Source organism: Sorex araneus, chromosome 2 (assembly GCF_027595985.1).
Source record: "Sorex araneus isolate mSorAra2 chromosome 2, mSorAra2.pri, whole genome shotgun sequence".
In the NCBI taxonomy this organism is placed as follows: Eukaryota; Metazoa; Chordata; class Mammalia; order Eulipotyphla; family Soricidae; genus Sorex; species Sorex araneus.
In genome coordinates this window covers 236,209,505-236,227,537 of record NC_073303.1, presented here as the reverse complement: position 1 = coordinate 236,227,537, position 18,033 = coordinate 236,209,505, and the positions used below count along the sequence as shown (strand labels likewise).

Below are 18,033 nucleotides of genomic sequence, written 5' to 3'. Positions count from 1 at the left end.
GAAGCAATAAGGATTCCAGAAAGTAGGGTGCAGGTTGCTTGGGTGCCCCCCACCCCCCACGCCTCCAGGCCGCCCACCCGGCTCCGCCCTCCGCTCCGCGCCGCCCTGGCTCCAGGCCGGGTTTTGCTCGGCTCCGGCCCCAGCTTTGGGGTGGCTGGTGTTCGTGGTGGCGCTGGGGGTGGGTTTTGGGGGTGGGGGGCGGCGATCGCTGAGTTGGGGTGTTGTGTGCGGGGGGGGGGGGTAGTGCGCGGAGCCGCGAGTCGCAGAGATGAGGCCGCGGCGCGCCCCGAGCCCGGCGGCCGCCGGCGCGCAGCGCGCCCCCCGCAGCCGACGCCCGCGCGCGGGGGGCCGGGGCTGAACCCCCTCCCCCAGCGGCGCGCCGCGGGCCCGGGGGCGGGGAAAGCGCGCGCCCCCAGCCCCCCAGCCGCCTCCCCCGCGCCCGGGATGCCCGGCTGAGCCGGGCCCGGCCGGGACAGGTGCGCGCCGCGCCCCCCCCTGCACCCCGCGCCCCGCGCCCGGCGCCCTCCCGCCCTCGCGCTCCCGCCCGCGCACTCGCCGCGGCCCCGGCTCCGAGGTAAGCGCCCCCGGGGCGTCTGCGGAGGGGGTGGGGGGCACCGGCGCCGGCCTGGGGGGATGTCTGGGGCGGCGGGGGGCTAGGATGCATGATTTTTTTTTGGGGGGGTGCGCGCTATCCTTGGAGGGTAGAATGAGCGCGCCCTGGGGGTGGGGGATGAATTGGGGCCGGTGGGGGTGTTTCTTGGGGAAGGATCTGTCAGGCACAGATTCTGGGGTGGGGGCTCCCCGGGAGGGGTCTCTCCTTGTGGGGCGGCATCACGGGGGCCCTGTGGCTCTGAAGAGGTGGGAGATGGGCCTGGGGCGCTGAATGAGGCGCCGGGGTGGGGGGGTGGCTCCGGGCACTGCAGCTGGGGGGGCCAGGCCTCTGACTGGGGGCCTGTATGAGCGGCTATAATAGGGGTTCTGTGGGCCCCGCAGCGGGTGGAGGTTTGGTCCGAGGGAGGAGGCTTGGGGGGACCGGAGAAGGCAGAATAATGGGGATTAGCGGCTGCTCCGCCGCTGGGAGCTGGATTTGGGCCCAGGTGGGGGATTCAGCGCCCCCCCACCAGAGGGGGGGTGTTTAACTGAAAGGGGGGCCCTTGGGGGGCGGGGTCCTGAGAGCTAAGTCCAGGGCGACCCAAGGCTGCTGAGGTGTCCTCCCCTGCCCCCTCGGCGGGCCCCGTGGTCAGTGCAACCTCCGCATCAAGGCCGCCCCCAGCCCCCTGCCACGGAACCCCCAGGATGCGGCCGCGTGTGGAGGGGGGGCACGGAGCGGCCCGTCCGGAGCCCCCCAATGCTGCAGTGAGGTCCCCGGGGGTGCGGGCTCCCCCAGGAGCTGACAAAGGGACAAAGAAAGCGTCTCTTGGAGAGCGCCTGTTGGGGTGGGGGGGTGCTGAGTGTGGCCCCTTGTCGCGGGCGCTGATTGGTTCCCCCCACCCCACCCCGCGGTGGGGTCACGTGTCCCCCTGTCCTGCTCACCCGCAGCGTGCCTGCGCCCTTCAACTTTGGGACACCTCCCAAGAGGGGGCGCTGCCTCGGGGAACCCCCTTCTTGGTGCCTGGCCCTCCCAAAGAGGCGCTGGAGTTGGGGCTCTCTGACCTCCTCTGCCCGAGACCCCCCCAGACCCGAGGGGAACTCAGGGCAAGGGGAAGGGGACCCTCTAGGCTTTGGGGCTGACAGCAAAGGGGGTGAGCGGAAGGGCAGGCACTGCAGGAGGGACCCCCGTACCCCACGAACAGAATCGCGTTGCCTCCTGCTCTTCTCTGTTCCCTCAGCTTCTCAGGGGGTCCACACCCCCTCTCCAAAACCAAAGTTTGGGAGGTGCCCTCCCCTCCCCCGCCACCCCGCCTCTCCACCCCCTTCCCACCTTCAGGGTTGCTTCCAAGGAGGAAATTTCTAGAAGCTGTTGCTGAAACTCTAGGGAGAGTGTGGGGGGATCCTGATACCCCAGGCATCAGGGTAACCCAGGGACACCCCTCAGATGGGGCTGACTGGAGGCCAGCAGAAATCCCATCCACAGCCAGGCTGACCCAAAATGGGAGGACCCAGCTGGGGGAGCCGCTGGTCTGAGCCTTCCGGCCAAGGGGGGTAGGGGTCCCCTCATTTGAAGTGTCTTCCTACATCCGGACCCACACCCGAGAGTCACCCTGGAAACCAGCCCTTCTGTGTGGGTGACAGCCGAGCGATAGCACAGCGGGTAGGGCGTTTGCCTTGCACACAGCCAACCCAGGTTCGATCCCTGGCATCCCATACAGTCCCCCGAGCACCACCAGGAGTGAACAGAGAAGAGCAGGAGGCAACGCGATTCTGTTCGTGGAGTACGGGGGTCCCTCCTGCAGTGCCTGCCCTTCCGCTCACCCCCTTTGCTGTCAGCCCCAAAGCCTAGAGGGTCCCTTTCCCCTTGCCCTGAGTTCCCCTCGGGTCTGGGGGGGTCTCGGGCAGAGGAGGTCAGAGAGCCCCAACTCCAGCGCCTCTTTGGGAGGGCCAGACACCAAGAAGGGGGTTCCCCGAGGCAGCGCTCCCTCTTGGGAGGTGTCCCAAAGTTGAAGGGCGCAGGCACGCTGCGGGTGAGCAGGACAGGGGGACACGTGACCCCACCGCGGGGTGGGGTGGGGGGAACCAATCAGCGCCCGCGACAAGGGGCCACACTCAGCACCCCCCCACCCCACTCACCACTTTCCTGAGTGCAGAGCCGGGAGTAACCCCTGACCATCGCTGGGTGTGACCCAAAAAGAAAAAGGAAAAAAAAAAGTCTGGGAAGAGAAACTGGACTGCGTGGCCTCGGAAAGGCCACTTGCCCTCTCTGGTCTGGGACCTCACCTGGTGATCTCACATCTCCCTTGTGGGGGCTGAGCTCTCCTGGGGCTTTGGGGTGTTGACACCTCAGAAGAGGTGAGGAGGTCTGAGGGAGGAGGCATTGACTCACAGCGGCGGGCTCAAGCTTCTCCCTGCTGCAAGCCCTGGAGATTGGGACAGGAGGGAGGGCGTTTGGCCGCCGTCAGGGACCATGTTGTGGAGCTCAGGAAAGAGTTTCTGGGGTCCTGGAGTGGGGCCGGGGGGAGATGGAGCACTGTCCTTGCAAAGGTGACCCTGATATGAGCAAGCGGGACAGATGAATGAGTCCCCGGGGTCTGCCGGACACGCTGGTGGCCTGGCACTGCCTCCTGGAAAGGAGGTGTCCTGGGGTGGGCGCGAGCCGGGTTCTGTGTGCCCAGCCCTCTCCCATGCAACTCTGCCATCCAGAAAGGGTCTGGGGGAATCTGGGAAGACTGCCTGCAGGAGGGGGCCTGGTGGGTTTTGCCTGGAGGAGCAAGGAGTTAGGCACTTCAGGTGAAGGGAGCTGCAAGGACTGGAAGGCTGGACTCTTGTTGTTTGGGGCCATACTGGGACTCAGTACTCTAGGCTCAGTACGCCTTGGGGGGTGCTCCCGGCAAGGTTTCAGGGACCCTGAGGGGTCAAACCCAGGGTTTTCCCTTAGACAAAGCCTGTGCGTCCACTGGTGAGCGGTTTCTCCATCCCAGGACTGCTTTGACTGTGAACAATGAGTTATGAGGCTGGAGAGAGAGAGAGAGAGAGAGAGAGAGAGCCTGGAATCCAGACAGAGAAAGCGCCCCCGAGCAGTAAGGAACTAGCGGAGGTTGAGAGGGGATTTTGTGGGGGCCCCCGAATCGCATTTCGGGCCTTGAGCAGCCTGGAGGCAGGTTGTCAGCTGCTCAGAGCTGAGTGAAGCGAGAGGGAGTGAGCTCCTGGGCCTGGGAGGTATGCAGCTGCCGAGCGGGGAAACCTTTGTCCCAAAGAAAAAAGTCTGCCTTGGGTGGGCACCACCCCTCCGGGTCTGCACCCGTGTCTGGATGATGAGACTTTCCTGGGGTGCCTCCCGAAATTCTCAGCCAGTGGAGGGACCGCGGATTTTCAGGGAACAAGATCCCAGCAAGGATCGGGCTTGACTGGAATTGGGTCCTCTGAGCCACCTCAAAATTTTAGAATCTGGGGCCGGTGGGGGCGGGAGGGCAGAGCGACAGTGGAGAGGGTGCTAAAATAGCCTTGCATGCGATTGACCCGGGTTCGACCCCAGCACCCCATGGGGGTCCCCTGAGCCCCGCCAGAAGTGTGATCCCTGAGCTGCGCGCAGAGCCAGGAGTCAGCCCTGAGCACTGCGGGGTGTGGCCCAAAAGCCAAAAAAGAAAAATAAATGACAATCCGAGCGCTCACAGCAGCCCCACCTGCCCGCGGTCTGTGCTCGGATGATCCGGGGGCCAGCCCCGGTTTCCTGTGGCTGATGTGACCCGTCCTTCCCTTTCATTTTCATTTTTGTTTATTTTGGCGTTTGGGGGCCGCACCTAGTGATGCTAAGGGATCCTCCTGGCTCTGCACTCAAGAATCACTCCTGGCAGGGCTCCGGGGGAGCCTATGGGGTGCCAGGGCTTGAACCTGGGTCGGCTGCATGCAAGGCCAGCGCCCTCTCTGCCGCCTTATCGCTCTGGTCCTATTCCCTTTGATTGTCGCGGTCTTCATCCCAAAGACAGATTCTAGATGAAGTGACAGGCATCAGAACGTGCCAAGCCATGACTGGCAGGCTGAGATCGCTTTTTGCACGCCTTTGGGTGGAAAGATGCTCCTCCTCGTTACCCTCACTGGCTCTCTCCTGTCTGATACATCCTGAGCCCAAAGATGATCATTCCCGCGACCTGTCAAAAGTCAGTCTGGTGCTGTGTGGACTACAGCTCCCAGGATGCACCTTGGCTTTGGGCCAAGCTGTGGACTACAACTCCCAGGATGCACCAGGGCTTGGCCAAGCCGGCCTCCCAAGGACTGACCTGAAAGACAAGTGACCTATTGCAGGAGCGCAGAGGATTATGGGTCCTTGGGGGGAGGGGTCGATGGGGGTGGGGCGATGTGATATGGAGCAAAGGGAGAAAAAAATGAGTCACTCAAGGAATAGTCCCAGTACCCCGTGCTGGCTGGCACCCTGGCACCCCAGACATCAAACCTTGAGACTGGAGCGATAGCACGGCCGGGAGGGCGCTGCCTTGCACGCGGCCGAGCGGGTTCGATCCCCGTCACCCCGTGGAGTCCTTCTTTCCGCCCCCCCCCCCCCCCGACCCTATAGGGTTCCTGAGTGCAGAGCCAGGAGTCAGCCCTGAGCATAGCGGAGTGTGACCCCAAAATAAATACAAAAACCAGTCGCCAAAGCTTTAACTGGGCAGCCTGGTTGGACCTCTGGGAGTTCCAGACGAGAGGAGGAGAACTGAGGCAGAGGCTGGCCCACCCAGCTCACTCTGTTAAGTAGGGTGAGAACCAGGGCAGAGGGAGCCCTTGGGATGGAGAAAGACGGTTTCTCTGACCAGTGTATCAGGAAGATACCCAGATGGGTATTGTAGCTGGGGCCATAGTAGATGGATAGAAGTTCGTTGTTTGGGGGTTGGGGGGCCAGTGACAATTGGGAAAGGTACAATACTGTGTTTTTGGAGAGTTGCAAAAGAAACTTCTGCTTCCCTGTTCAGAGCCTCTGGTCAGTTGCAAGCACCACTTTGAATTCCTGCCTCTGTTCTGCCCCTCTCCCAGCCTTAGTTTCCCCCATCTGTTAAACATGGATGCTATTCTCTCTCCTTTGGGGTTGAACTTTAAAACAAGCGGATACAGGGGGAAATGCCAGGCGTAGTCTGTTGTTTTCCTTCCTCCAGAAAAAAAAAAAAAAAGAGAAAGAGAAAAAAACCAGTGAAAGGCAGGAATGTGTCTTGCTTCCCTGCCACGCTCTGGGTCGGTGCTCTGGGCTCTTTGGCTGTGCTGGGTGAACTGGCAGATCAACAGCAGCTACCAAATGCTGGGTGCAGGGACCCAACCGTGACCCAGCTGACGGGGCTCTGCCTGGGAGACAGACAGCGGCCGGGGATGGAGAGTAAATCATGTGTAATGGTCACCCTGAAGCCCAGAATATGCGATGATGTAGCTGTGAAGGGCGGTGCCACTGCAGCTGTTGGTGTCAGGGAGGGTGTATCCCAGGAGGTGGCAACTGAGCTGAGACCTGGCAGATGAGAAGCAGCCAGTCGTGCGGTTCACCTGGCGGAGAAAGCAGTGCAGGCGGCAAGCGCTGTCCGCGCCAAGGTCCTGGGGTAGGAACTGTGGAGCTGAACAGCCCTCCTGCCTGTGGGACTGGGACTGAGTGAGTGACGAGAGGGGGGGAGAAGGGGAGGGCAGGGAGGAGAGAGTCATGTTGTGCAAAGCCTTGGAGGGCTGGAGAGGACACTGGCTCTGTCTCCAAGGAGGTGGCACCCTGCAGGACAGTGGGCAAAGGGGTGGGGGGCGGAGGGGCGCGGGCGGGGAAGATCTGACTCGGGCTCACGCGCGCCCTCTGGTGGTCGCTGCAGACCCGCGTTTGGCGCTCACTTGGCAGGGGTGGGGGTGCCCAGACAGCAGAGGCGGGGAGGTGGGGGTGGGGGTGGATTTTGGACTGGCTGGCGGGTGTAGAAAAGCGCTGAGCACCCCTCCTTTTGTCTCAGGGAAAAGCGATGGCGTAGAGTGTGGTCTTGAGGGCCAGAGAGATAGCCTCGTGGGGAGGGTGCTGGCCTCACAGCCGGCTGACCCGGGTTTGATCCCCCGGCATCCCATAGGGTCCCCTGAGCACTGCCGGGAACGATCCCTGAGCGCAGAGCCAGGAGTAACCCCTAAGCATCGTCGGGTGTGTCTCAAAAACAAAACAAAACAACAGAAATAACGAGCGTGGTATAAGGGCTAGAGCACAATTCAATCAACTGGGTTTTTTTTTTTGGGGGGGTCACACCCGGCATTGCACTGGGGTTACTCCTGGCTCTGCACTCAAGAATTACTCCTGGTGGTGCTCAGGGGCCATATGGGATGCTGGGAATCGAACCTGGGTCGGCCGCGTGCAAGGCAAACGCCCTACCCGCTGTGCTATCACTCAGGCCCCACAACTGGGTTTTTTTGCATGCAGGCATCAGGGTTTAATTCCCAGCGCCACATGGCTCCTTGAGCACAGAGCCAGGAGTAACCCCTGAGCACTGCTTGGGTGAGGCTCCAGAATAAAGCCAAGTTGGGGGGAGGGGGAAGAATGTGATAAAAAGATTCATGAGGGGCTGGAGTGATAGCATAGCGGGTAGGGCGTTTGCCTTGCATGCAGCCGACCCGGGTTCGATTCCCAGCATCCCATATGGTCCCCTGAGCACCGCCGGGGGTAATTCCTGAGTGCAGAGCCAGGAGTAACCCCTGTGCATCGCCGGGTGTGACCCAAAAAGCAAAAAAAAATAAAAAAATAAAGAAAGAAAATTAAAAAAAAAAAAAGATTCATGATCTGGGTTCCCATCCCAGCTCGTCCATCCCTTTGCTGTGCAGCCTCAGACAGCTTGCTTGCCTTCTCTGAGCCTCAAATTTCTTCCCCTACAAAAGGGTGAGAACAAATCCTGCTCTTTTAAATCACTGCATTTGAAACTCCATGAAAGTTTCATTCCGTGTTTGTTCTCTTCCCCTTCTGGGAAGGGGTGAGTCCCCTTCCCCATCCACCGCCCCCCTACTCAGGGGGACAAATGAGGCATAGATTGAGGGTAGGGATGCACATTCCTGAAGGTCACCCCATAAACCGAGAAGCCCCTGCCCCTTGCTCTCTGTGTCCACCCAAACCCCAGAGCGCGGCGCGGGCAGCCCCGCCATTCCTCAGCCCTGCCTCACCGCACTAACCCCTGCGGCACCATCTTGGCGGGAAGACAATACCCAACCTGTTCCCCCCTACTGACTCCCCCACTCCCTTTTCTGATCTCATCAGAGGCTGAGTGGGGTGGGGGCTCCCCCAAGCTCCAGGGAGTGGAGGCGGGGTTCCTCCTGTGATCCCCTAAAACTAAGACAGAGGACAAGGGTAGGGATCACCCTAAAATATGCTCCCTGGAGTAAAACTGTTTTTGTTTTCTTTTTTTGCTTTTTTTTTGGATCACACCCGGCAATGCACAGGAGTTACTCCTGGCTCTGCACTCAGGAATTACCCCTGGCGGTGCTCAGGGGACTAGATGGGATGCTGGGAATCGAACCCGGGTCGGCCGCGTGCAAGGCAAACGCCTTACCCGCTGTGCTATTGCTCCAGCCCGTTTTTGTTTTCTTTTTGGGCCACACTCAGCGATGCTCAGGGCTGACTCCTGGCTCTGCACTCAGGAATATCTCCTGGCACTGCTCGGGGGACCCTCTGGGACGCTGGGGATTGAACCCACGTTGGCCATGTGCAAGGCAAACGCCCTCCCTGTTGTACTATCTCTCCGGCCGAGTAAGACTATTTTTTTTAATTTGGTTTTTGGTTTGGGGTCACACTCAGGTGGTGCTCAGGAATCCCTCCTGGCTCTGCACTCAGGAATTACTCCTGGCGGTGCTCAGGGAACCCTGTGGGATGCCGGGGACTGAGCCCAGTCAGCTGCATGCAAGGCAAGGATCCTCCCCGCTGCGTTCTTTCCGTCCCCATAGAATCAAACATTTTTGTGGGGGGATGACTCTCCCCCCCCCCCGTGTGGTGGTGCTCAGGGCTCACTCCTGGAAGGGCTCTGGGGTCCCTGTGCAGTGTGGGGTATCCAACCCAAAGCATCCGAAGCTGTGTGCATGCATCACTGAAGCTCCCAGGTGCACCTTTATTTCATCTGCTCAAACCTTGTCCCCCTCCCCAAATAACCGCCCCTAGATCAGCTCTGACACCTTGTGCCCGCCGCGTGGGGCGCAGAGCTAGGTGTGCCTCACTGCAGACTTACCCAGGGCCCTCTTTCCCGGGGTGTCTGTCGGCCCCCTCCTCTCCCCGGGAGTCCCCTCCCCCCTCTCCGCCTCAGTCCAGGTTCCTGTAGAGACCCCCCTCCTTCAGGGGGCTAACCCTCAGGGGGCCCCTAATTGCCACTGGGTATAAATGACACTTTAATTTCCGTGAAAGCTTGCATCATCACCCAGAAAGCTGGCCCCCTCCCCCCTCCTAATTACCAGTTACGCCTCTCATTTCCCTCCTGGTGGCCCAATTCCCAAACAGTGATTAAAATTAATTACCCGACGGCCCCCCCTTTCAGCCCCATCTGGGCTGGGAGCCCCGTGTCCCCCACTCGAGGTCCTGCTTCCACCGTCCCGCTTTCCCATGAAGAGCCGCCCCCTTGCCCAATTTCTACTTCTTGAGTCTGGGCAGAGCTGTCACCACCGGCGGGAGATTGTGGGTGCCCCCCCACCCCGTCACAGGCAGGCCCCGCATGACCTCGGTAACCTTGATCCAGTGACTTTCTTTTCTTCGAGATTCTCTGCAGAATGGAGCAGCAGTGCTGGTCTCGGCTGAGGTCGGGTGGACACAGGCAGGAAAGGAAGCCAAGCCTCCCCTCTGCACCGGGCATTCAGCTTCCGCCCCTGAGCCAGAGATGAGGCTCCCCGGCACGGGAGCCCAGGAGGGCGCGTGCGGGAGCCCCGGGGTCCAGCCCAGGTACCGCGGGCTCCACAAAGCCCCAAACACGGAGCTGAGTGGGTGCAGGGGTGAGGCGCGGCGCCTGGCATGCAGCCAAGCCTAGGTTCAACCCCCAGCCTGTCCAGGAGAGATTCCTGAGCACAGAGCCAGGAGTCAACCCTGAGTACTACTGCCTGTGGTCCCCCCAAAGCAACCCAAGCCCCCAAAAATATCAGGACTGGGGGGCTGGAGTGAGAGCACAGCGGGGAGGGCATTTGACTTGCACACGGCTAACCCAGGTTCGATCCCCAGCATCCCATCGGGTCCCCCGAGCACCGCCTGGAGTAATTCCTGAGTGCAGAGCCAGGAGTAACCCCTGAGCAACGCCGGGTGTGACCCAAAAAAGCAAAAAAAAAAAAAAAAAAAATCAGGGCTGAATCCCCAGGCCAGTTGGTGCTCAGGAAGCCTGAAACAGACATCCTTCCAGATCTTTCCTGAACCTTTCCAGATCTTTCCAGGGTGGGTCGGGGGGGGGGGGGTCATTTATCCTTCTGAAGTTTGCTGAGCGCCTCAGCTGTGCCTGTCCCTAGTGAACTCATTGTCTTACAGGGTTTGCTGTGCTGTTTGGGGATCAAGCCCAGAGAGGGCAAGGCAGGAACATAAGGGTGCACAGCACTTCCACGTCACCATTGCTCCTGTACCTGTCCGGATAACCCCAGAGGTTGTAGGTTATGGGTTATCACCCCTGGATGTGGAAGCTGAGGCTCGACGAGCCAAGAGCCCCGGAGAAGGGGGAAACATTAGGAGCTTGTACTGGCAGACGCTAACAGGGATGAGTTAACGGGCGGGGAGCCAATGGGGGAGAGTCGGGGCCCCCTTCGCCTCCGTGCCTCCCCCGCTCCCCAGGGACACCCTCTGGCCGCGCATCCCAGTTCCTAGACAGTCCCGGCGTGATGGGGGCGACGAGGCAGCTGGAAGGGGGCAGCTGTAAGCAGAGCCGGTAACTGGACCTGGGCGGGCCAGTCAGGGGCCCGGCTGGCGGGCCGGGTTACCCGATCCCCCCTGGGACCACGCCAGGGGCCCCCGAGCCGGAATCCAGGGGCGGCCCGGCTGACAGGCGTGCCTTCTCTGGAACTGGAGATGCGAGAGGGCGGCAGCCCCCCATCTCTGCCCACAGCAGATGGGGGCTCCCCCTCGTCACCCCCCAGGCCCAGAGACGCTCAAGGTCAGCCAGAAAAACCCAGCTCAGGTGGGGCTGGAGTGATGGGACAGCGGGGAGGGCGCTGGCCTTGCCCATGGCTGATCCGGGTTTGATCCCTGGCATCCCATAGGGTCCGAGCATGGAGCCAGGAGTAACCCCTGAGCACCGCCGGATGTGCCCACCCATAAATAAATAACTAAAACCCAACAAATCTAGCTCAGATTATGAATATTGGTTGATCAGTCCCTGCTCTAGTTTCTTTTTGTTTGGGGGACGATGCTCAGGGCTGACTCCTGGCTCTGTGCTCAGGGATCATTCCTGGTGGTGCTCAGGGGACCCTGTGGGATGCCGGGGATTGAACCGTGTCTGCCCCGTGCAGGGCAGACACCCTCCCCACACTGTCCTCTCTTGCTTTGGCCTCAGGTAGGGTGTTTTTGTTTTTACCTCTTTTGGGTCACACCCGGCGATGCTCAGGGGTTAGTCCTGGCTCATGCACCCAGGAATTACTCCTGGCGGTGCTCAGGGGACACTATGTGATGCTGGGAATCGAACCCGGGTTGGCCGCGTGCAAGGCAAATGCCCTCCCCGCTGTGCTAATGCTCCAGCCCCCAGGTAGGGTGGGTTTTAACCCCAGAGGGTTAAGCTCAGAGTCACTGTATTCAGGGACCTCAGTGGAAGTTGGGCTACACCCAGAGGTGTGCAGGAGCTATTTCAGGCTCAGTTCTCAAGGGTGCCCCATGGTGGTCCCCCAGGGGACTTTCCTCGGTGTCCCTCGGGTCCCTGACAGTACCCCTGCCTGGACTGTGTTTGAGCATGTGGGCAGCTATGCGGATGGAACTCGAGGCCCCACGTGTGCCCGTCAGACCCTCTCAGCCCCTGACCCCTCCCGAAGACCTTGGGATCTGGGTTGATTTATTGGTTGTTGTTTTGGAACTTAGTCACTGTTTCTAAAGTGTCAGCTGAGGGTCTGGGGGGGGCAGGGGGTGTGGAAGTAACCAAGACTTCTCCATCCAGGAAGAGCCACTTGGTAGAATGTTCCAGAAGGAAATTCACACTTAGGGCGAAGTTTATTTCTAAGGCAACATAGGTGATGGGGTTCCAGGGCAGTTTCCAGAGGGCATGGAGTCCAGGATCCTAGGGAGTTCATATCTGCCTCAGTTTCCCCCTATTCTTTCTTTCTTTCTTTCTTTCTTTCTTTCTTTCTTTCTTTCTTTCTTTCTTTCTTTCTTTCTTTCTTTCTTTCTTTCTTTCTTTCTTTCTTTCTTTCTTTCCTTCTTTCTTTCTTTCTTTCTTTCTTTCTTTCTTTCTTTCTTTCTCTCTTTCTTTCTTTCTTTCTTTCTTTCTCCTTCTCCTCCTCCTCCTCCTCCTCCCTCTTCCTCCTCCTCCTTCTTCCTTCTCCTCCTTCTCCTCCTCCTCCTTCTTCTTTTTTTTTGGTGGGGGGAGTAATACCTGGTGATGCTCAGGGCTGACTCCTGACTGCACTCAGGAATCAGCCCTGGTGGTGCTCAGGGGACCCTATGGGACTCTGGGGATCAAACCTGGGTCTGCCGCGTGCAAGGCAAATGCCCTTCCTGCTGTACTACTGCTCTGGTCTCCTAATTTTAATTTCTTACCTTGTTCTTTGGTGGGGTGTGGAGGTTGGGCTGCACCCAGTGAGGCTCAGGGGCTTTTCCAGGCTCAGTTCTCAGGGGCGCCCCCTGGTGGTACTCAGTGGCCCATAAGTTGCAAAGAAAGGAACCTGCGGCTCCTTTATTCCTGTATTCTCTCTCCAGTCCTCCTCCTCCTCCTCCTCCTCCTCCCCCCTCCTCCTCCTCTGCCCCCTCCTCCTCCTCCTCCTTCTCCTCTTTCTCCTCCTCCTCCTCCTCCTTCTTCTCTCTCTCTCCCTCCTTCTCTCTTTTTCTCTCTCTCTCTCTCTTCCTCTTTATTTTGTTTTGGGGCTGCACTTAGCAGTTCTCAGCGATCACTCCTGACGGGGACAAGGGCTGGGATTTGAAGCCAGCTCAACTACACGCAAGATAATTGTGTGAGTCCTGGACTAATTTTCATCCCCGGCTTTGAGGTCTTAATTCTTTTTTTTTTTTTTTGTCTTTTGGGTCACACCCGGCAATGCTCAGGGGTTACTCCTGGCTCTGCACTCAGGAATCACCCCTGGCGGTGCTAGGGGGACCCTATGGGATGCTGGGAATCGAACTCGGGTTGGCCGCGTTCAAGGCAAACGCCCTCCCCGCTGTGCTATGGCTCCAGCCCCTGAGGTCTTAAATTTGAGGTCTTAAATGACAGGCGAGAGGGGTGGGGAGGTCTGGGGCTGCACCAGGGGTCCCCAGGAACTCCTGGAGGTGCAAAGCAGGGGAGGAGCTGGGGAAGGAAATCCTCAAGGAAACGGGCTGAGGTGCCCCCCCAACCCCCGCCAACACGTGGGATCCGGGCCATGCTCTGAGTCACAAATCCTGGAAGCCCGGGGCCAGGGAGCGGAAGCCCCTCCGCTCCACGCAAGGTCTTCCTGTTTTTTTGGCCCTTGAGGCAAAGTTCCCGCCTCACCTCCACTTCCAGGGGTGCGGAACCCCCCGGGGTAGGTCAGGGCTCCGAGATGTCCCTGCGACTCAAATGGGGAAACTGAGGCACAGGACTTAGCCAGAACCGACAAGGCTGCTGGGGTTCTGATTTGGAGCTTCTGGGGACATGGACTGGTTGCCATCTGGCCGGGCGTGGAGGGCTTCCCAGGGTGAGTGTCACACGCACCCTTCAACCTCTTCCTCATCAGGAGATACCCCCACACACGCTGGAAGGAATTTCTTTCCTTTTCTTTTTTTTTTTTCTACACCCTGCGATGCTCAGGGCTTATTCCGGGCTCTACACTCGGACATCACTGGTGGCGGGGCTCGGGGGACCCTCGGGGATGGCGGGATCAAACACTGGGTCTGTTGCGCGTGCAAGGCAAACGTCCTCCCTGCTGCCAAGGGTCTTTTCATTACCTAGAAGGGCAACCGGAGGGGCGACCCCTGGAGGGGTTTTGAGGTTCTATCACGGGACTGAACAGGGAAAGAGGGGACACTGGGATACAAGAGCCATCTTATCCGAATCTCAGAGTCCCCCCACCATATCCTATGATTCTAAAATATTGCAATTCGTACGACTGGAGTTCAAGTACAGCCGAGAGGGCGCTTACTTTGCACACGTGGTCAACCCGGGTTCGATTCCCCGGCACCTCATAGGGTCCCCCCAAGCCCCGCCGAGAGTAATTTCTGAGTACAGAGCCAGGAGTGACCCCTGAGCACTGCTGGGTGTGGCCCTAAAATCTAAAATAAATGAAGCTAAAATATTGAGATTCCCAGGTGGCGGTTCATAACATTTCAAGAGTCTTTGAATCTTATTTGCGCCTTTCCTTTTCCGTGTATGTGTGTATGCATGTGTGTGTGCACGTGTGCCTACGGCGAATGTATATTCAATGTATTTTGGGGTCGGTATGTGTACGCCGATGGCTGAAGGTGATGTCTCTCTGATGCTTCCCGTTCTTATTCATTTCTAGCAGAAACCGCTGCCTGGGGTTTCAGTGGAACGAGAAAGAGTTGGCCTGATTATTTTTTGAGAAGCGACGCTGTAGATTGCTTTATTGCCACGATCCGTTATGCATTTGCCTGGCTAGGGCATCGCCGCGGCTCGCGCGCATCCTCTACTGGCGACCGGCGGGACTGCAGCCCGCCCGGCTCACCGCCCCGCCCCCACCCTCGCCCGCAGGTCTCACCTCCGGTGGCCCCGACCTCGCCATGCGGACCCCAAGAGCGCCCCCTCTCCGCCCGGCCCTACAGATCCTGCTGCTGCTACTGGGGGGCACCCACGGCCTCTTCCCCGAGGAGTCACCGCCGCTCAGCGTGGCCCCCCGGGACTGTGAGTGGGGAGTTCGGGGAAAGCGGGTTTAATGGGGGTCACCAGGTCAGGCTCTCGCCAGCCCTGGATCATTACCCCTGCGCACCCCGTTCCCCAGACCTGAACCACTATCCCGTGTTCGTGGGCAGCGGGCCAGGACGCCTGACCTCCGCAGAAGGCCTCGACGACCTCAACATCCAACGAGTGCTGCGGGTTAACAGGACTTTATTCATAGGGGACAGGTATGGGGGACCGTGGGCAAGGTGTCGGGGAACGGCAAGGGCGGCAGGAAGTAGCTTACTTTTTTGTGGGGGGGCTTGGTGACGCATGAAGGAGCCTGTGGTTTGGCTGCCGTGTGACCCATTGTGTGTCCCTGGGGCTCCTACGGGCTGATTTGGACCCAGAGCCCGTTGAGGGCTGGGAATCATTTTGGGGTCCATTTCATTGTGTCCCTCCCGGGGGTGCCGAAGTGGCCTCTCTAGGCTGCTCGATAATGTCGAGACCCAAATAAAAAAGAAGCCAGTGGAAGCTGAAAGCAAAGGAGAAATGCAGGCAGTGGCCACAGCTTGTACAAAGGTCCTGGGGCAGGAAGGCGCTTAGGAGGAGGAACAGTGAGGCTGGAACCGAGGGAGGAGGGGGAGCGCAGGGAGGAAATGGGGTACATGGTGTTGTGCCTGGGACTTTGCCACCTAAGGGAAGGTCCCGGGTGCAGTGCCCCCAGAAGCCTGAGTGTGGTGCTCGCCTGCGCCCTCTGGTGGTCGCTGCGGAGACACTGTGGAGTCCAGAGATGGAGTCAGGGGAGGTGTGTCCACTGGTCCAGGTGGGAGGGGACACGCAAGACTTGGACGATGGCTGTCCACATAATAGAGGGCCGTGTCTCCATTAAACATTAAAGGTAGAGCCCCGCAGTCATAGTTGATATATGCACGTAGAAGGTGATTCTCAAATAGCCACCTGCATTCCTAACCAGATTTAGTGGCTTAGCTGAAACGGGGGTGGGATGGGGCAGTGGAACAGTCTTGGGGTGCAAATTGGCTGCAGGCCGACCTCATTGCGAGAGACCTCCATGTGCCTCCACACAAGGACAGCGGGACCCGAAGTCTGGGACTCAGGCACCACCCTCGCTGGAGACAGGAATGAGGGTGACACTGGAGGTGTCTCTGGGGTTCTCCTCAATGCCTTTTTTGTTGCTGTTGGCTTTTGGGGCCACACCCAGGTGCTCAGGGGTTCCTCTTGGCATTGCACTCAGTAATCACTCCTGGCGGTGCTTGGGGACCCTATGGGCAGCCAGGGATCGAACCCGGGTCGCCCTACCCACTGTACTATCACTCTGGGGTCCCCACTGGCCCTTCAGCCAGACGTTATTCTGCCCTTTGTTGGGGAGGGGTAGAAACTGGGGGGCCGCAAGGAAGGAGAAGGAGGGTCAAGGGATGTGCACAAATACATTGGGCAGTTCACCACTGTGGTATAGACGCCTGGGGTGTAGACGCCTGCACCGTGGGGGCGTGGGCAAGGATCCGGGTGCGCTAGAACCTGTGCGTCATTTTCGGGCGGGAGGAGGTGCACTGGGGCATGCAGACATGGCGTGGGCACACCCTTGCACCGAGCACTGTGAGCCTCCCTGTCGGAGGTGAGGTGCGAGGGGGTGGCCCTGACAACATGCCTCCCCCAGGGACAACCTGTACCGCGTAGAACTGGAGCCCCCCACGTCCTCGGAGCTGCGATACCAGCGGGTGAGCGTTGCCGGGGCGCGGGCAGGAGGAGACAGAGAGCCTGTGCTTGGGGCTCCCGCTCAGGGATCCGACTCTGGGCTTTGGGGTCCAAGGTGGATTCTGCTGTGCCCCTGGGCTCTACCCCCCTCACTAGTTTATTCTGCCCACAGAAGCTGACGTGGCGCTCCAACCCCAGTGACATCAACGTGTGTCGGATGAAAGGCAAACAGGAGGTCAGTAGCACGGACACGCCTCCGGGATGACCTCGCCCCACCACCGTGGCCACGCCCCCACTCGACCACGCCCACCAAGCATGGCCACGGCCCTGAAACATTCTTCTTTATCCCAGACCTGAACTTGGTCTGGTCATGGCTTCACGCCTGAGCTCCTCTCTTCAGACATTGCCCTGCCCCTGGGGGGGCCCCCCCGATGTAAAGAAGTTTCCTGGGTTGACCCTTTTCCCCCTGGCCACGCCCGCCTCTCTGATCCCGCCCTGCTAGACCTGGCCACGCCCACGCCCCCGCCATGGCCACGCCCACCCAGGCTTCCCTTCCCATGTGCAGGGTGAGTGCCGCAACTTCGTCAAGGTGCTGCTTCTACGAGACGAATCCACGCTCTTTGTGTGCGGGTCCAACGCCTTCAACCCCGTGTGTGCCAACTACAGCGTGAGTCTCCGTACTACGCCAGAACTGGTGGCTCCAGAGCCAACCCTCAGCTGCATTTCTTTCTCCTCCTACAGGCAGCCTTCCTGGCTTTTCTTTTCTTTTTTCTTTTCTTTTCTTTCCTTTCTTCTTTTCTTTTCTTTTCTTTTCTTTTCTTTTCTTTTCTTTTCTTTTCTTTTCTTTTCTTTTCTCTTCTTTTCTTCTCTTTTCTTCTCTTTTCTCTTATTTTCTCTTCTTTTCTTTACTTTTGGGCCACATATGGTAGTGCTCAGGGTTTCCTCTTGACTCTGCACTCAGGGATCCCTCCTTATGGGGTGCTGAGGATCGATGCCAACTTGGCTGCATGCAAAGCAAGCACCCGCCCCACTGGTTTTGCTCTTTTTACCCCCTATGCAGGGAAACCTGAACTCCATCAACCACGGTCCGTTTTTATGAATGACTTGGATGGAGCTAGGATCCTTTGGGGAGGACGGTAGGGGTGTGTGAGTGTGTTTGGAACAGCCAGGTCTGACCAGGACTCTATTCTCATGCAGATCGACACGCTGCAGCCCGTCGGGGACAACATCAGCGGCATGGCCCGCTGCCCGTATGACCCCAAACACGCCAACGTCGGCCTCTTCTCTGGTAAGTGCCGCCCTTGGCTACGACCAGCACTGGGAGAAGTCCAGCCCTCGGCAGGAGTGGCCATGCCCACCCTTAAACTTGAGGCCCTGTGGGGGGCAGTTGGGAGAGCGTCTGCCCAGCTGCAGGAGGGCCAGATGTCCAGGAAAGGTGGCAAGAGACAGCGGATTCACTTAGGCTGGCTCGAAATTTGAAGGAGTGTGTGTGTGTGTGTGTGTGTGTGTGTGTGTGTGTGTGTGTGTGTGTGGTGTGTGGCCACACCTGGTGATGCTCAGGGCTGACTCCTGGCTCTGTGCTCAGGAATCACTCCCAGTAGGTTTCAGGGGAACCCTGTTGGATGCTAGGGATTGAACCTGGGTCGGCCTCATGCCAGGCAAAAGCCCTCTTCATCGTCCTATACTCACTTGAGCCCCCAGTGTTTTTTTTTTTTAATTTGGTTTTACCTGGAGGCCACACTTGGGGGTGCTTAGGAGGCTACTCAAAGTTCAGTGCTTGGGGGTTGTTCCCTGCAGTGCTCAG

At 59.2% G+C, this 18,033-nt stretch overlaps 1 protein-coding gene across 3 annotated transcripts in view; it reads left to right on the top strand.

The window, feature by feature from the left end:
- Positions 1 to 436: 436 nt before the first annotated feature.
- Positions 437 to 18,033, top strand: part of SEMA6B (semaphorin 6B) — a 28,683-nt gene continuing 11,086 nt past the window's right edge. Inside the window, exons 1-7 of one of the 3 annotated variants that reach the window (XM_055126492.1) lie at positions 437 to 574; positions 14,391 to 14,540; positions 14,638 to 14,761; positions 16,192 to 16,252; positions 16,402 to 16,464; positions 16,795 to 16,896; positions 17,427 to 17,517. In XM_055126492.1, the coding sequence (XP_054982467.1) occupies positions 14,420 to 14,540; positions 14,638 to 14,761; positions 16,192 to 16,252; positions 16,402 to 16,464; positions 16,795 to 16,896; positions 17,427 to 17,517 (562 nt within the window). In that variant the 5' untranslated portion in view covers positions 437 to 574; positions 14,391 to 14,419. Of the gene's footprint in view, positions 575 to 6,070; positions 6,218 to 14,390; positions 14,541 to 14,637; positions 14,762 to 16,191; positions 16,253 to 16,401; positions 16,465 to 16,794; positions 16,897 to 17,426; positions 17,518 to 18,033 lie in introns of those variants that run through there. The other 2 variants (XM_055126491.1, XM_055126493.1) reach the window with 2 other exon arrangements.